At 55.3% G+C, this 18,504-nt stretch overlaps 2 protein-coding genes across 2 annotated transcripts in view; one reads left to right on the forward strand and one right to left on the reverse strand.

Moving 5' to 3' along the window:
• Positions 1-8,540, reverse strand: part of UBE2O (ubiquitin conjugating enzyme E2 O) — a 54,403-nt gene extending 45,863 nt beyond the window's left edge. The window contains exon 1 of the mRNA XM_088523415.1: positions 8,190-8,540. Coding sequence (XP_088379541.1) covers positions 8,190-8,540 — 351 coding nt within the window. The remainder of the gene's footprint in view (positions 1-8,189) is intronic.
• Positions 8,541-16,490: 7,950 nt separating this feature from the next.
• Positions 16,491-17,994, forward strand: AANAT (aralkylamine N-acetyltransferase). Its single transcript, XM_088523468.1, has 3 exons — positions 16,491-16,647; positions 16,729-16,883; positions 17,689-17,994. Exons 1-3 carry the CDS (start codon positions 16,491-16,493, stop codon positions 17,992-17,994), a joined length of 618 nt encoding a protein of 205 aa, XP_088379594.1.
• The last annotated feature ends 510 nt before the right edge of the window (positions 17,995-18,504 follow it).

The following is an 18,504-nucleotide window of genomic DNA, read 5'->3' on the forward strand; positions in this document are numbered from 1 at the left end:
AAGCATCATGCAGGAATGATAGGATTTTTTTTAAATCTAAGCACCTATATGCTCTTATTTCCTCTGCAGTGTCACCTTCACAGCTGTGCAATTCCTTAAGGCAGTTCCTGATCTCCTGTATATAATTTCATAAATAGAGAGGCTTAATCTAGAAGCAACTAGCTTTACCCTGGGAAATCTGCTGCAGTTCAGAAAGTGAGGATAATTCAGGTCTACACTCATCAGCCACATGCTGCCTTAAACACACTTCAAGGAGGAAACATTATATATTGCTCCAGATTATCAGGAATAACGTCCCAGGCTCTTCAGAGCACATCCTAAGTGCTGGCTGGCCTCTTCCAGGAAGCAAGTGAATCGCCCACATCTGCAGGCTTTAAAAAACCAACCCCAGAGTTTTCCAGTAAAGACAGATTTTTTTCCTCCTTTTTTTCTCCCCCCTCTGTAGATCCAAGCTGACAAATATACCTGTACTATGAGATTATGCTCCAGCATGGGAAGCCAGACCAACTTTTACCATCTGGATGCCCACAGTTTCCTATGGCAGAAGGACATAGGAGAGATTTCTGACAAATGCTGCGTGTGTTAAGTACAAAACGATATATGTGAAGAGTTGCTTGAATATGGACTATGCATTGCCAGTCACACAACTACTTAGTAACTCTGAATTTAGAAAACATCACTATTTGTCTCAGGACTAACTGTTTAAAGAGCCTGGAGTCAGATGCTGGCAGCAGCTTCACGCAATGGTCCTGAGAAAAACTCACTTGGATTAAATGTGTAACCCACCTTCAAAGGAGAAAGCTTCCACTTTCAAAAGCTGTTAGAAAAGCCAAACTAAAAGATCCCACTCTATAGGGGAGTCCGAACAAAACAGAATATGTTTCTGAACAGAAATATTATAAGTGATGCTTCATGTAAGCTCACCTCAAATCCTAAAAAGCGAAGTCCAGGCCCACCAGCTGCCCCTGGAGCCGGGCGGCAGAGCCCAGCGCTGCGGGTCACCGAGCGGCAAGGAGGGAGCAGCCATTTCAGTGCCATTGAAAAGCTGAATGAGGAGAAGTCCTGAGACCTCTCGGAGATCAGAGCTACTCGAATGCCGAGGGTGCTCGAGTGCAATTGTAGCCAACAGTTTCACTGAGGACCAAGACTGGTTATTTAATCAGAACATCTTGAGCCAGGTGAGCTGAAGAGCTATTTGATTCTAGAAACACCATTAAGCACCCTCAGAGTTAATGGCCTGTATCTACATTATACTTCACTGACTCCATTCCTAATCCAGCCTTACAAAACTGCCACAGCCTACTGGATTTATAGCTGAAGTAACTTCTAAAAATGCTGGGTTACTCATCAACTTAATTACTCATGTGAGGAAACACATAAATCTGAATCCCTCAACAGCAAGAGATACGGTAGGAGGTCTAGTCTCCCAGTAGGACACTTCACACACGGCACCACCAGCGTGTTATGGGGTGAGGAGAGAATCATTTGTCTAGCTATACCCAGCCTCTATCAGATATAGTCGCTAGCTGTATCTGCGCTGAGGAATGAGGGTTTCCCCACCATGCAGGTGGCTCGTGATCTCCAGCCTTGCTTGCAAAGGGGCAAGCAGGGAAGATACTGAGCCCAGCACCTGGAAAACCACATAGGGGATGAACTGCTCTAACACAGGCTGATCCAGCTGGAGTCACCCATGGAGATCGGGTTGTCTCCTCTCTAACTCACATGCCAAATTCAGAGCCCTGGAAACTTGCTTGCTAAATACCCTTATCAGCAGAGAAACAGCACCATTTCTCAAAACAAAAATGATTCATACACTTCTTTTTTATTATTATTTCTCTACAAAATTATATCCTTTCAAAAGGAGGTAAAAGAAAATAAATCTGCTGCAATGGAGCCAATTCCAGCTCTCCCAGTATTAGTGCATTTCACCTTAGGCAGGAGGTTTATTTCCAGCACAGGATGAAACACTAGCCAGGTATTTTAACAGTAATAAGGCACAAAAAGAAATTCCCAGCTTTGGGCTAAGGAACCTGGTTAAAAGCCTTAAGCTCTCCATCTTTTTAGCTGGCAATTAAATAGCCCTCTTCACTAGTCAGGCTAGAACTCTTCTTCACAAGCCAAAAACCTAATAGCTTTGCAAGCAACACTAAGAACTCGTCACCTCGACCGTGTGTCACGTGTGCGAATGCAGGACCACGCGGCACCGCTGCTGTCACTCCATGGTATGAAGTGGATGCTGCTTAATGGAGCAAGGGCAGAGCTACCTGGAGTTCCTTCAGCTCCAGGGACTGTAACCAGAGGCTGTGAAGTGACACCACTACAGGCATAAGCCAGGCAGAGTTTCTCTGCTGCAAATTTACTCCAGTAAATTTAAGTTTTTCCAGACCTGGAAGCTACAGTGAGATGATGAGTGCTCCAGGCGTCTCCTGCCTGCAAATCCTTGCTCCTACCTCCTGCCAACAGCCCTCATGCTGTCTAGTTATTTAGCTGTTGAGGAAAATACGTTATTTTAAAGACAATTAAAAAATCAGGTAATAAAATAGGGAGGTTTTCAGGTATAAAGAAGCATAATTTTCTGGTGCATCCCATGTATCTCAGAGCAGCGAGGTGGTTGTTCAGGACTCTTGGAGAGCTTAATGACTACCCAAGATGTAGCTTCCAGCCCCGTTTGTCCTTGCCAGACGCTGGCCAAGGGTGTTCTGGCTACCAGAGGAACATGCTCAGCGCTCACAGCCTCGCTGCAGACAGGGATTCCCTCTCTCCTGAAGTGCAACTGCAGGGCAGCTCATTTGTTGGACTGGATTGACTGTGAGGTTCTCCTCTACCTCGTTCATTCAGTATCGATTGAAAAGAGCAAGACAACCGAGACGCCTGTCAACTTGAAACTCAAGCCCATCTGAAAATACACAACTACTACAGTTAGCAGTAACCCTCATCAGTTATCAGCAATTCGCTGTCAAAAACACCTATTTTAATAGTGTCTGGTGCTTCTAATGACACTTTAGAATCAGTGTCCTCTACCCCCTCCATTCTACTACTTCCTTCATTGAAATACCTAACATGCAAAAAAAAAAAAAAAAAAACCCAAAAAACAAAAAAGCTTTTTCAGTATTTATTGAAGGTAAATCCTCCACCTATCCCAAGGATCTTGCTACTAGGAGAAATTACTTTTTGATGAAGTTTACCAGCTTTGTAAATTTAGGTTAGCAAAGTGTTTAGGCTCCAGGCACACGCACATCTACTTAGCAGTCCATGCCAAACAGGAAAGAAAAGCCACTACCTATTGATATCTGTTATTCCAGAAAGTAAAGTTAGTATTTACCTACCTTGCCAGTTTTAAAGACCACATAAGGAAGAAACATCATACGCAAGGTAGAATTAGAACTGACTTACATATCAAATGCTCCAGAGAACAACGGAAAAAGAAGAAAACCCCAAGGCATCACCTCACATCTCTCAGTTCCAGGAACCTTAGTAGCGACAACCTAAAAGGCAACTGCAAAAATTTCAACTGAAAGTATCAGTTTCTAAACTGATAATGACCCTTTTGGGCAAAAAAGAGCACATGCTGGGAGGTAACAGTAGAGTGGAAGCCATGAGACAAGTTTCTCCTAGCATTTAGGAAGGTATCATCACCTCCTGAGCCTTTGAAATCCCACAAGTAATTAAACAGTCAAAGAGTCAGATGAGAGGAGGCTTTTAGCTTCGTAAATGCCAATTATTTCCCAGTACCAACACAGATGCCGAACATTAAAAATACCTTCTTTTCTCTAAAGAGAAGAAGTGAGGACAGCTGGCATAAGCAAGCAAGATGTAGCCTCAAAAAGAATCTGCTACAGATTCTGACTTTTAAGTCCAGTAAAGTGCCTTTCATGAAAAGGGTAACTCTCAGGTTGCTTAAAATCACTTTGTGAAAGTATCTGAGCTGCATAAACACAAGCAAAGTAGAAGCCTTTTGAGAAAGTTGCAGCAAAATGCCTCATTTGTACAGAACTTTCAAAGTCTATCACGGGCTTTGAGACATTCCTCTTAAGCAGTTACCTAATGCACTCTAATAGCTTTACTGGTCTGAACAGTGCTACCCATTTAACTACTTGTTACCAGCACATTCAAAGTGAGTGAACTGGGGAAGACCCATTAGTGCTTGCTTGGGCAGAGATTCTGCTCATTAAAAATAAATAATGAAAATAGAATACCAACCACACAGAGCCACACACATTGCTGACTACTTTCCACAGTTACGGCTAAATGACTGACTGAAGTGGCCACTTGCACTTCTGAACCATTCACTGGGTGTACTATAAACTCAGGATAACTCTCCATGCAATAATATCATATAGTACTTAACAGTCAGCAGGCTTCCATATTGCACATTGCACAGGGTGCCCTTAATGCAATAAAATATTAGTGATGACCTCCAAGTCTATGTTGGGAGAGTTGAATCAGTTTAAATGCTCAACACTGCTATGTTTCTAGGCAGAGAACATCTTGGTCAAGTTGGAAGATGAAATATTTTGTAAGGCTCCAAGTGTTTCCATTCCTAAAGCACAAATAGGTACCATATAGCTGCACCTGTGATTAACATCACAGCAACCCACACTAGTGTCTTAGCTAGAGGAAGGAGAAAAAGCTACTGACACTAAAGGAGGTAAAAGGATCCAACCACCTGGACCAGCTACAGGTCTTAGTAGGATCCAAAAGTGAGGCTGAGAGTGGCTTCAAGGAGAAGAGAAAATGCAGATCTTCATTAAATAGGAAGTACTTCCTTCTCCCATAATATAGGCACAGAGAAAAAAAATACACAACTTAAGGAGTTCAGGTCAAAACATGGACTAATAACAAAATTCAGAAGAAAAAACAATACACACACACGTCTTGAAACTCCATGGAAATAATGTCTTCAGAAAGTTCTGCAGCTTCATTCTCAATACTTGAAGACAAGAGGTTATAGCAGTGAGCACTGGGAAGGAGCAGAAGGGCTGGGGGAATAAAGTAGAGCTGAATTCAGAGAGACCTATTGAGATGACAGACAATTTCCAGCTAGGAAGCTGATCAGCTACTGGATATCTCAAGTGCTCCTGTAGTTTGAATTTGTTTCCAGAGCAAACCTGAATGGAGCAGAAAGCCATCTGAACCCAGCTGTATTCTGACCTGCACCAAAATAAATAGATAACAATCTGCTAAAAATGTCCAGCAAATTTGGACCTTCAATCTTACAGCAATCCTGGCCCTCTACATAGAAAGCAATCGACCCTCCTCATGACACAGGAGGGCATCACACCAAGGCACTCCCACACGTATTCCGTACCCAAAGACACACATGGGAGCAAGAGCTCCTATGGAATGGGAATTGGGCAGCCAGGGCTCCGGAGAAGGGGCTGAGAGGCAACAGCTGCCCTCGGGCTTTGGGAACGCTCAAGGCATCAGAGAACTCCAAGGACTCCAAGTGAAGCAGGGAAATGAAGACTGGCAGCGTTTTAAGGCCTCCTAGGAGCCTTGCTCACATTTAGCATGGTCAAGCCCGCTTATTAATTCCCCAAAGGCAGCACAAGTGTGTGGTAAGAGTATTAACTTACAACTGAGAAACCTGGAAATTAAAATTCATTTGGGTCTCAAATATTACTGCTACTTTATTGGAAGAACATCAAGCGCTCACACCAGCTACCAGTATTTTCACAACTCTTGAGTGAAAATCATATCCAGCACATGAACAGCAGCATGAAGACAAGAGAGGTCGTTTTGGCTGCAGTCTGGCTGCAGACTTGGTTGCCTGACAGGCCAGGAGCTAAGTGGGACATAAGTGGCAAACGTATTTGGACAGGCAAGGCTTCTCCTTCCAGGACTGCTTGGGGTTTGCATTATTTAGCAGCGACGACATTCCAGTGTTTCGGAACAGAAAAGTGGTCATGGAAGGCAGGAAAGGAGCACAGAGAGCCAGAGGATAAGGCGCCCAAACTCCTTTTTCATTCGCATCCCTCTCATCGTACTGCTAATAACGACCATCAGCCTGAGAATCAAAGGCAGGAATGTGCTCGGATAAACTACTTATTCAGCTGGAAGAGTCAGGGAGCCTTTGTACCAAACACTAGTCCTATTCCAAGAGAAAGTTTCTATTACTTATTAACATCAGTAATTGTGTGCCTGGGCTGAAGTGGCAGCCTGCCTACTATTTCCACCAGGAGAGAACAAAGGTAAGCATAGAACATCTAGAAATAAGAGCAAAAAGGATTAGCCCATAGAGTCCCGAGCAGAAAAATAATTTTAACCCACACAGTTTAAACCAAACGCATGCAGTCCCTAGGGTTATAATCGAGTTTGGTTATGAGCAACTCCATTTGACCTTTGCACTGGAAGCGGGAGGTACTCTCACTATCCCGGGATTTGCAACAAGTTTGTTTCTCCCCTTCCTCAGCTACAACACAGGCTCTCACCCATAAATGCACCTGTGTTCGGAGATCTCCAAGTGCTTGATGAGGAAGGAGCCCCACGAGTGACACAACTGCCTTACTTGGAAGCAAAAACCACACAGAGCAGGTAATATGGTGCAAACACAGCAGGAGTGCCAGCCCCTGACCACTGCAGAACAAAAGCTCAGGAAAAGGAAAGGTACCTTCAAAGACCTCTTGAATTCATGGGTAGACTGTGAGCAAGACACTAAAGAGATTTCCATGGCTAAAAATGCTGAGGAGTTAGAGCTTGGCCAAAATAACTAAAATACCCTAAACCCAACAAACCTCAGGGCCAGGTGGAGCTTCTGGTTTGCACCCCTCCTGCCTTGGGCCATGATGAGTGCGTTACCTTATCCGGCTGCTTCGCGCCCATTAGGACAAGGGGAAAGGGCTGGGGGTTACAGGACAGCTTTAAAAAACCCGACTACGATCACAAAAAGTTCTGCAGTGCCCTCCCAATGGCGTCAGATTTGTTTTTAGCAAGTCCAAACTGCAGCGCGGCTGCTACACGCAGCCTATCAATTCTGTTCGTGGGCAGCTCTTCAAATGGAAAAATCAATATGCTAAGTACACCTAAATTCCTCGGGCACTTAGGAAACTTTTCCCCAGGGTCTATTACCTGAATGGTAAAGATGCCATGACCATGAAAAGGAGAGAAAGAGGAGCAGGCCTTTACATAATTGCCTTTGACTCACAATCCTCTGCAGTCTCCCTAATGTTGCACAGGGCGCAGTTACCAAATGGCTGAAGTCAGAGCCATCGCTTCCAAATTTGAGAATTCAGTAACGACTCCCAAGCCCGTGTTTACTCACTTATGTTGAGGGGGCCTCCTTTAGATGCTGAAAATACTCAGTGGGTATATTCTGATGCAACAGCATAGGAAGATTTTACCTGAAGGCTGCAGTATATCAATTGTGGCTTTAGGGCAAGAAGGTTCTTCTCATAACGCAGAAATCCATAATGGATAAATACCTTTTCCTGATACCTTGTCTTCGTTTTCCTTATCTCCATACTGGTCACATGCTCAATGACACTATCACCTAAATTTAGCTCACTCCGCTGGGCCGTGCGATCCCGGCCGTTCCTGCGGGAGCGGCGCGCACCTTTCTCCTGCGGCGAGGCGGCTGCGGAGCGGGAGGCTCCGGCTTTTCCGCTGCCCCCCGGAGCGGCGGCTGCTTCTGCTGCAAGGACGGCGCAGGCCTCGCTGCAACGCCCATGCAGGCCCCTTTGTGCTACATTACAGTGCCCCCTCTCTCGCTTTTGTCTCTGGCTTCTGCACAACCCGGCAGCGGGATAACTTTGCCAAGTGGGATCCTCCTCACCCAGGGCTCAAAAACGGCCCTGCGGTCCCTTCGGATGCGACTGGGAGGCCACGGGTTTGTCCGTGTCTCGGCGACAGGGACAAATGGCCACGTAAACAAGGGCAAAGCCGGAGCGCGGCGCCCACCAGGGACGCTCGGGCTAGGCAGGGCTGCTCGATGCAGGCGGACGGGCTGCCATGATGCCGCGCTCCAACGGGGGAGATGCGGGAGCGCATTCCCGGGAAGCGCGAGCGGGTCGCGGCGGGGAGGCAGCTCGGCGCCCGCCGGGCCTCCCCGGGGGCCGCCGAAGCGCAGAGCGGGCCCGGGAGCGGCCGGGAGCGCGGCCCGGCTGCCGCATGACGAAACACGGGAAGCGCCGCCGCGGGAGGCGGCCGCGGGGGCCGGGCCGCGCAGGCCCCGCACGCGGCCCCGCCGTTACCTTGGTCTCCTTGACGTGCTGCTTGATGCCCTCCGGGTACCACTGCACGCGCACGTAGCCGCGCCGCAGCGGGCTCGCGCGGCCCTCCTCGCCGCCGCCGCCGGGGCCGCCCGACTCGGAGCCGCCCGAGCTGGCGGCGCCGCCGCCGGTGCCGCGGCCGCCGCCGCCCTCCTCCTCCTCCGAGTCGGAGTCCTCGCCGTGGATGAGGCGCACGAGGCCGAAGCGCACGGAGCCGCGGTAGCGGCCCGACACGAGGTCGTGCGAGAAGAGCAGGCGCTGCGAGCCGCCCGGCGGCGGCGGCGCGGCGGGGGCCGCGGGGGCCGGGGCCGCCTCTGCGGGCTGCTCCGCCATGGCGCCGGGCAGAGCGGGGAGAGCGCGCGGCGCCGAGGGGCGGGGACGGCGCGCGCGGCGGGCGGCGCGCGCAAGTAACGGCCCGGGGGCGGGGCCACGGCGCGAGGCCCCGCCCACGGCGGGGGGGGCGGGAAGACTGAGGCGGGGGCGGGGGGAGCGCTGAGGGGAGCCGGGAATGAGGCGGGATGGAGGGATGGGGAGGAGGGAGAGGAGGAGCGGGAGGGAGGGAGGCTCGGGGGGGAGCCCCCGTTGGAGCCCCGGGGCTTGGCGCCATGTCGGGTGACAGACATGGCGGGTGAGCACAGGGTTACTCAAGGGAGCGAGTGGCCTCTGAGAGCAGCAGCTGCCTTTGGTTATTTTTTGGGGGGAGGAAACTAAAGCATAGTAATAAAAGAATAAAGAGTATGACAGGCATTCCCAGTAATTGTGCGCCCAGGATCTTGCCCCGGCCGGTGAGGTGCTCTCTGGCTGCAGGGAAGCTCCATTTTGCTTTGTACGACCCCTAGAAGCCCTCATCACAGCATGAGAAAAGCCAAACTTCTGTCCTCATTGCCTGTCGAGGATATTTTTCCTGGATTCTTGAAATAATTTCCCGAGAAGATCCCACCCCGCTGGCAGGGGAAGGGCGAGGGGGAGCCGGAACAGCCCTAGCTGCCTGTCCTCTGCCCAGATGTATCCCCTCGCTTCACTCCATATGTGTCCCAATCTGTGCGGCGGTGGCTGGAATATCAGGAAAATGCTGGAAATCCTCAGCCTGACTCATTTTATCACCCAAAGGAAACCAGAGCAGCCGGGCAGCAACCTCCTCCTCCCACAAACACGAGCCCAGGCGGCCCTGCCCCTATCCGCCTGCTGGCTGCGGTTCCGCCTTCCAGGGTTTCTTCTTTTCCAGGGAAAAGGGGCCGGAAACGACTCTTAAGTTTAAAGCACTTCCTGGATTTTTCCATGGGTTTCTAGTTCCTCTCTGCCAGGAAACAGCACCCACTAGCTGTGCAAATCCAGAGCCTGGCGGGGCTCCAGACGGACTCTCCTGTCCGTGTGGCTGCTGCCTTTGGGATGCTCTTATGGATGGCAGCTCCCGGTTTCTTCCTTCCCTCTGGGTCCTCGGTCAGCCCAACCCGCACATCAGGATTGAATCACTCGAGCGCCTGCATCAGTTTAAACCAGGGGGTGTTCTGCCGATGCAGTTCCCCACTGGAGCGTTTCTCAGCGTTGTCCGCAAGGATAAGGAATAGAGCTATAAGGGAATGTTCTCCGGCTGGGTAAACTGCGACATGTCCTTGGGAAAAGACAGCGCAGATCCCCGTCCACAAGCAAGCGAGAGCAGGGGCCTCAGTGCAGTGAGCAAAGGACGGTAAAATCAGGGCTTGCGCTGCCAAATGTGCCCATGTCCCCAGCACGACGTCCTCGCTCTGTGTCACTCGGTTACAGCCCTGCTGGGAAGGGAGCGAGGCCACGGCTGGAGTTGACAGCCCTGGCATGTCCTGGTGCTGAGGATCAGGTGCCAGCCTCCCCTTGCGGGAAATCAGGGAGAATCGTGCCTTTCCCCATGGGAATAAGGCGGGACCCTGCGGAGGGGCAGAAGGTGCCCTCTCCTTCCATTTGCATTAGCCCCGTGTCCTGCTCGTCACTGCACGACGCTCTGGAGTGGAAGGTGCATTCAGCACAGCCGTGGGGCTCATCCCCTCCTTAATGTGCATGCTAATGTCTGCTTGTAAAGTGTACATATAGTAACGGGCAGAACGTTGTGCCTGGCTGTGAGCAGTCCCTCCTCGGAGCCCCAAAGAGCCGCAGAAGCGACCGCCTCATGCATGGCTCGCGGCCAGGCGCTGATGGGGCAAGGCAAGGGTGGCAGGAGGAACCGAGCGGGATTTGCACTCCGAGCCCGGACAGGGCTCTCGTGAGGACGTGGCCCTGAAGGGAGACTCGTTTTTTTGCCCTTAGGACCCAGCAGGCTCCTCCTTGGCCTGTTCACACCACCAGCAGGCGTCACCTTCGCGGCAAACCCGAGAGACGTCCCCGGAGTTTGTGTTTGCAGCTTTTTCGGACACCCGGCTTGCCTTGGCAGGCGGTCCGAGCCCCCGGGCAAGTGCCACACGTCGGGCAGAGCCCCCCTTGGGCACTGCTGCTGGCGGCTCTCTTCGGAAGGGCTCTCTGCAGCGCAGGATCCTCCTCGCACACGCACTGCCCTGCCTGCCTCCACGTAGAGCTGCCGGTGGAACGCAAGGCCCGTCCTTCCTGCTCAGCACCCAGTGGGTGCCTCTCTGGAGGCGCCTCGTGGGGCTCGAGGCTGCCCGGCGCCCAGGGGTGCCCGCAGGGGTGCCCGGGCTGCCGCAGGGCGCCGGCGCCGCGGCTGAGCAAGGCTCTGGTGCCATCTCGTGGGCTGCGGCTCCTCCGCCGCAGGGCTGCCCGCGTTACGGGCCGGGATGACCACGGCCCTGCTGCCCACCGGAACGGGCATCGGCCTTGGCATCGCACCCCCTTCGCCCACCTCTTCCCCACTGCTGTGGGCCCTCCAGGGGAGCTCCTCAGCCAAAAGGGATTGTGCTCTCCGCGTGCAGCTCCGTTCGTCCTTTCAGGTACCCCGAGCTGCTTCGGCTTTCTCGGAAGCAGAAAGGTTCCCGTACGTCCCCTATGCTCTGCGTGAAAGAGCTGGACTGCAGAACACCAGGACAACCCACCCTCTCCCTCCTTTTGCCGTTGCCTATTTAGTCCCGGGTTAAGTTTAGAGCTCTTTATTTATTATTTCATTTTTTCCCCAGTGAAATACGTGGTCCTGCTTGCACTGTGTCCAGAAGAACAAGACCAAGCGGACGGATGCTCCTTGCTGCAGGAACGGCATCGTGCCCAGTCTGATCCGCTGGGCACAGGCTCAATGGGAAGGCAGTTGTGAACAACCCAGGCCCTTGGGCTGTGGGCTGGCACCAGCCTGGGCAGCCACCTTAGGGCATGGGGCTGTTTAAAGGTGTCCCCAGCGTCCTGGCGCTCGCGCCAGCCCGGCAGAGCTCCCGATTCTGAGCAGCAGAGACGCCTCTCCTCTGCCAGAGGGGAGGGTGGCTGCAAAAGTGCCCCACAAAGTGGCTGCCCAAGAGCCCTTCCCTCCCCTCCTCTGCTGCCCTGGCTTCATCTTGCTGATGTGGGACTTCATGCAAGCGGGGACGTGAGCTAGCCCAGTTCTCCTGCTCCATCTGTGCTTCTCGTCCCCCCTGCTGAGCCCAAGGCCTTGCAAATCCTCTGACCGGGTGATTGAGGCCCAGTCTTGCTCTGAGATTCGGGGTCTGGCTCTTCTTTAGCCTCCGCAGGTCCCCTGTGACCTCCACGGGTCATCCCAGCTGCCCACAGCACGGAGGCACGACGGGATCGAAGGACACGGGGCCGCCTGTGCCAGGCCCTTCCTCCCGGGAGCCAGCGCAGCCCGCCTGGACCCCGTCCCGCTTCGTTAGGGGATTGCGCCACGAGCGCCCGTGACCTAGTTCTACCCTCCCGCAGGCCCGCGGAGAGGAGGGAATGAGGTCAAACACCAGCGAGGGCTCCGGGAGGGGACAAAAGAGGGCCCGGGTGATCCCCGGGCCTCTTGGGGTTGAGCAACCACGGGCAAAACGCAGCCCTTTCTGCGCACATGTCCCCGCGAGGAGGGACAGCAGGGTCCCTGGCCCCGGGGGGACACGTGCCGGGCCGGAGCCCAGGGCCGGCTTCCTTGGCAGGCGCTGGGACCTCGGATAACCTGGGAAGCTGCCAGGTTTTCTGCTGCTCTCCGGGGCAGGGCTGCTGGAAAGGCCACGTGAGAACAACGTCAGCCCGCGGCTGAGCCTGCAGCGAGGCAAAATTGCAGAGTTTGGCTCCCGGCCAGGTCGCACCACGCGGGGAGGCCAGGAGAAAAGCCTGGTCCGTGCTGGGCACAGCAGGAAAGGCCGAGGAGCTCTGCCAGTTTGGGGAGAGACCCCGGTGCCACCCGGGAGGCCACCGATGTCACCCACATCCCTTTTGAGGCAGATCCTGGAGGGCAAGAGGCCGCTCAGGCTGCTGCCCAAAGCTGCTTAACGCCCCGGAGTGTCCGGATCAGGCGGCCCCGAGGAGCCGCGTTTGTGCCGCCTCCGAGAGCCGGCGGAGGGGGTAAAAACCCGGTGATTCATCTGCTGCCCACGCGTCGCCCCCGCGCATGTCCTGCCCCTCGTGCGGGCACAGCAGCCGGGGCGCGGGCACGCGGCAGCTCCCGGCTCTTTGGGAGCTGCTGAACGGGTGAATCTCAGCCCGCTGCCGGGGCTCTCCTCCAACGGGATTCTTGACCCTCTGCAGCTGCGGAGGAGGAGGGAGAGAAGGACTGCGCTGAAACCCCACTGCGGTGGCACCAAAACCAGCCTCTGTGCTCGAGGGGCAGCTGCTGGCAGCCGGGGTCAGCTTTAATGGTTGGGAGTTGCTTCTGAAATGCTTTTTCCAAAGGCATTTCCCAGGTGGAGACACCCTGCCTGGCTGCTCAGCATTTTTTTCCAGGCTGCTGCTTGTTCGCGATGGCGATGCCGGTGGTCTTTAATTATTATTTTTGCTGATGTCACCAGTAATTTCCTTCCTAGGAGCTCATGCCTGGGATAATCCCCCTTTTATTACACTTGTCCTGTTGGGGCCAAACATCTCCGGCTTTGCCTACCCGCTTCCTTACATAGTGTTTCCCAAGGAGTGCAGGGAGAAGTGCTCGGTCCTTGGAGCAAGTTCCTGGCGGGAGAACCCCTGGATCCGGCCCTGATCCAACAGGGATGCACCGTGCGCAGGGACACTCGCCTGTGGCCCTGTGTAGCTGTGAGTTCGCAGCACGTTGCAGCCAAATATTGTGGCTCGGCAGCCATGGCCAGCAGGGCCAGCGGCCTTTTTGCCCTCGCCACCAGCCCCTCAGCGCGTCCCGGGCTGTTCTCCGCCCACCCACCCTTTCCTGCCTAATTCCCAGGGCCCAACGAGCCATGCGATTCCTCGAGGCAGGATCAGACCCAGGCTCGCTGTGATAAACACCCCGGCCTCACTTTTGGCTTTGCCAGGGCTATTTCCTTGGCCTGCTGGACGGGAGTGATCTATAGCCAGGAAAGCGAACCCCGCGTTTCCTAAACACATACTTGGGTGCAGACTCCACCCCAGCAGAGAGACGGTTTTGGGGAAGCAGAGGAAACACGTCCGTGCTCAGCAGGGCTGCAGGCTGCTCTTTGCTAAGCCCCGCTCTCCCTGCCGCTCGCACGGAGCGCTCAGCCCGGAGCAATCAGCTAAATGCTTTATCCCTCTGCGGGCAGCCACGCCAGCCGAGAAAAGCCTGCCGGGATCAGCCTGCCAGGATCCCCTTGCTGGCCTGTCACCTTAAAGCCTCTCACCTCTCCCTGTCTTTCATCGGGGTTATAAACCCCTTAGAGTGCCATCACGTGCTCCATAAAAAACAAATATATAAGCGAGGGCTCCTGAAGTTGGGGCAGAGAGAGCAGGAGGGAGGTCAAAATTCGCTCCGGGCTCTTCTCTGCTTCCTTCCAGCGCGTCGGGGCACGACCAGACCAGCCTGGGCAGAGGAGCAGCTCCGTGTCCCCGCTCTGTGCCGCCTCCGGTAAGCGCCAGCGTTTCTGTTGTGTCCTGGTGGTGCCAAAGGACCTGGGGGCAGCTTGTGGGCCAGAGGCCCCTGTAAAGGGCCAGCCCCAGGAAGGGGGAACTGCCCCAGCGGGGAGGGAGTTGGGCAAATTCACCTCAGCTCACCTGCAAAGTGACTTCGGTGGTGGTAAGAAGGTGACTGTCATCACAGCCTGTGCTGTCCCACTCTTTCAATACATGCAATTAAAATCCACATCCTGACAAGAAAACCCTGCGTGTTCGGGGTGAGAAGAGTTAGGTCTCTATTGCCAAGAACGTTTGGATTCGTAAGTGGGTGCATAAATCCACAGGGCAGCTCGCTTTTCTGAATTCAAGCCCCCAGCGCAGGCAGATGTTTGTAACAGAATAAAGAGATGCCATGAGGAGGCTGTCGAGGACTTGCCCGTTCGTTTCCCCTGAGCATCTCTAGGGACCATGAACACGCTTAGATCTCCCTCATGCGCAGACTGGGGTGTCGGGGAATAGAGCAACACACAGACTGTGCTGGAGCGGGAAGACGGACGTCTCCCGAGCCCGGGAGAGGGGATTTTCCTCCTAACTCTGGCTCTGACTTACCCTGTGGCTTGGAGCGAGCTTCCTTCACCACTGCAGGGTCCCGGGTGCTTGCGGAGAGGGGCAGCTGCTCTGCAGTTGTCTCTGCCTTGCACACTCTGTTCGCTTTGCCTCTGCACATGCATTTCCCCATACACAGACCCCCACCTTGCAGCTACAGAAACCTGCAGGTTAGGCACAAGGAGAAAGATCATTTCCAAAAAACAAACATGTGTGCATCACCCTCACACAGCCTTATAACCCAGATTGCTGGGAGTAAAATGCCAGAAAGGAAATATTTTAGGAAAACAAGCTAGGGAGCAACCTTTTTCCTGACTTTTGCTCTCAGCTGTTGCTGGTTGAGGTCTGAAGCCGTTTCTAAAAACACCTGGAGGAGCTGATTCCCCCTTGCCCTTCCCTTCTCACATGAACTGAACACCCACTCGCACAGGAGGTCTCGAAAAATCCCGGCTTTGCAGCTGAATGTCTCCATCAGAGACCGCTGCTACCACGTCCTCACCGTCGTTACGTGACCTGTGATTAAAACTAGCAGGGACTTGCAGCGAACAAATCCCCCCTCTGCAATTCCCACGGCCGTGGAGAAGCCAGCCAAGCGATGGCACCTCTTGCTGGAGCCCTGTAGCTGCTCCTGTTGCGAATCGCCCGGGAAAGGGGCTGCCCCGGGTGCCTGCAACAAATCCTGGTGGAGACCCCCCTGGGCTGGATCCAGCAGTGCCGGCCAGGATCAACCCACGCTCGTGTTTTCTCAGTTTCCAGAGCTGGCCGTCCTGCCTGCTCCGGGGCTTATCCGAGCAGACGAGCCCTTAATCCCATTAGCAGCATGAGGAGTTGCAGCAGATTTGATAATAAACTCCACGTGCAACAAAACCCACGGGCCCCCTCTCCTCTTCCTGGCTTTATTTCCCTCTTGCATGCGTTTCATGGGAATGGGAAACACCCCTTTCCAGGAGCCATTTCAGATAGCCTCGCACTTCCCCTTGATGACCAGAGCCAGCATTTGGGGTGCCAAATGCTTCCCCAAACCCAGAAAAGACAAACCGGGCGGCCTGGATATCGGAGCTGCCGCTCAGCGAGCGGCTCATGGAAAACAGCTCCCAGCAACAGCCCGCCCGGAGGGAAGGGGCCTCTCTAGCGCCCGGCACTTCCGGATGGAAAATTCCCAGCATGTCCCGGCTGTGCCCTGCGCCTGTGCCGGGGTTTCTGCAAATCCTCTTAGCTGCTGCCAAGCCTATAATTAGCAAGGGAAGCCGGTGCCTCTCGAGCGGAGATCAGGAGCGCCCCAGCCTCCTCCGGGCTGTGTCACGACCTGCTCCCGTCCTCAGCTGAGCTGGGAGCTGTGGAGCCGGGCGCGCTCAGCGGCGCCGTCCGCTCGGGATGCGGCGCTCTCTGCTTTTATTAACCTGGTTCGGGCATGTGCGAAAGGCGCAGGAGCTGATCTGAGGCTGGGGGTGCCCATGGATGTGGTCGTGCCCCGCGGATGAGGTCAGAGACATGGGGTGGCTCTGGCAGCACCATGAGCCTCCTTGGGCACACGGGGGTCACAGCGGGTGTCTGGGCAAGGTCCAGGAAATCCCTATGCTCCGCAGGAGCGGAGCCCTGCGGCTGCCCCAGGCAAAGGCCAACGGGCCCCGCGGGCGTCAAGCAGCCTGATCCCGCGCGCCACCAACAGGTACTTCGGGCGCCGGAGGAGATTTACCTCAGGAGCTGCGCGGCGAGGCCGGGCGCGCTGCCGGCGGCTGCCCCGCAGAGCGGCGCCCGCGAGGAGGCGGCAAGCGGCGCGAGATGCCGGTGCTGGGCGCGCTGCCCTTCCTGCGGGCCGCGCACCCGCGGCCGCCCCGCGACTCGCCCGCGCGCCGGCGGCGCCACACGCTGCCCGCCAGCGAGTTCCGCTGCCTCGGCCCCGAGGACGCCGTGAGCGTGTTCGAGATCGAGCGGGAAGGTAAGCTGGGCACCCGGCCCCCGCGGCGGCGGCGCCCTGGCCCGCAGCCTGGCCCGCCTCGCTCACCGCTGTCCCCTGCAGCCTTCATCTCCGTGTCCGGGGACTGCCCGCTGCACCTGGACGAGATCCGCCACTTCCTGAGCCTGTGCCCGGAGCTGTCCCTCGGCTGGTTCGAGGAAGGGCGCCTCGTCGCCTTCATCATCGGCTCCCTCTGGGACGAGGACAGGCTCAGCCAGGTGAGAGCCAGGGCCCCGCTCGAGGCCCTTCCCCAGCCCCGCTGTCCAGGAGGCTTGGGACACATTGGGCCTTTCTGCGCCCGATATCCCTGGTCTTGCGGGGGTGATGGGAGAGGCAGGACCTGCCATGTTCCTCAGCAGGGCCAGCCTGGCCCTGGCACACCCCATGCCCACATCGTTGGTGACCCTCAACCAAAGGCTCCCAGTTTCCCACTGAGATCCCAGGTCTCCGTGGGCCACCCGATGCCATTGAAGCGAGCACAACCCCAGCACAATCCCTGCCCATCCCAATCTCCCAAAATGTTTTCCCAACACCTCCCGATGCAGAGATTTGTCCAGGGGCAGCTGAGCCATGCTCTGCCCCACCATCCCACCCCCTTGCTTCTGAGGAGAAGCACTGGGAAAACGCCCGGTGGGACCCGGGCCTGGTCTCTCCTCGGAAAGCAGCCACCCCGGCCGCTTCCTCGGCACTGCTCAGCTCCGAGGCGCTTCATGAGCTCGTCGTTCTCTCCAGACAATTTGGAGCTCATTCAACGCAGGAGAGAGATCTCTGCAAAATGAGACGTTCCAGGGCTGCTCTTGCATAGAAACAATTTCTCATTACTTATTTTCGCTGCTATTAAAACCTGCCCTTTTCCCCGCCATGAAAAAGCATTCGTTTTAAAAAGGAAAAGCCTCCACGGATCAGAGGGGGGTGGATCAAAGAGGATGGCACCCGAATCCGGGCTCTTTTCCCAAAGCTGGGCTCTTCTGGTCGCCGGAGCCGGCGCAGAGCCCGGCTAGCGCCTCGCTCCCTCCCTCGCAGGCGGCGCTGACGCTGCACCGGCCCCGCGGCACGGCCGTGCACATCCACGTGCTCGCCGTGCACCGCGCCTCGCGCCAGCAGGGCAAGGGCTCCATCCTCATGTGGCGCTACCTGCAGCACCTGCGCTGCCTGCCCGTGGTGCGGCGCGCGCTGCTCATGTGCGAGGACTTCCTCGTGCCCTTCTACGCCAAGTGCGGCTTCGAGGCGCTCGGCCCCTGCGACGTGACCGTGGGCGCGCTGGCCTTCACCGAGATGCAGTGTGCCGTGCGCGGGCACGCCTTCATGCGCCGCAACAGCGGCTGCTGAGCTGGCTCCCCGCGGGACCGGCTGCCTTTTGCCCAGGAGATTCGCCCAGCGCCACTCCAGCACCGTCAGGAGCCCCTGGAGGGAACAAGACCCAGGCGAGGGGGCTCTCGTGGTCACCCCCAGCCCTACATGGCCCCCAGACACGTGTCCTCCCCCGGAAAGCCGCTGCGCCCGCCTTGGCTCCTGTGAAGCACCAAATAAAGAGGTGGCTGTGGTGTTTTCTAAGCGGACTCTGTGTTTCTCCACGGCGCTGAGCAGGGCAGCAGGGACAGAGCAACCCCCCTCAAGCAGCCCCATCTCCCCCTTGCTCCTTCTGCCCCTGGCCTCTGAGCCCCCAGTGGGACAACTGGTCTCATGCGTCTCCTTAAATACAGGTAGAAATTTATTAAGGGAAAAAACACAGCTTTTTAAAAAAGTATCAAAAAAGAGACAAATGAGGTGAAGTCTTGCCTGTCTTTGGCTGCAGCAGCACCAGAGGAAGAGGGCGAGGGGAAAACTGGCCAGCGGGTG

The sequence above is a fragment of the Tinamus guttatus genome, unplaced genomic scaffold (genome assembly GCF_059628265.1).
Source record: "Tinamus guttatus ecotype Peru unplaced genomic scaffold, ASM5962826v1 Tinamus_guttatus_pri_ptg000188l, whole genome shotgun sequence".
NCBI classification, from domain to species: Eukaryota; Metazoa; Chordata; class Aves; order Tinamiformes; family Tinamidae; genus Tinamus; species Tinamus guttatus.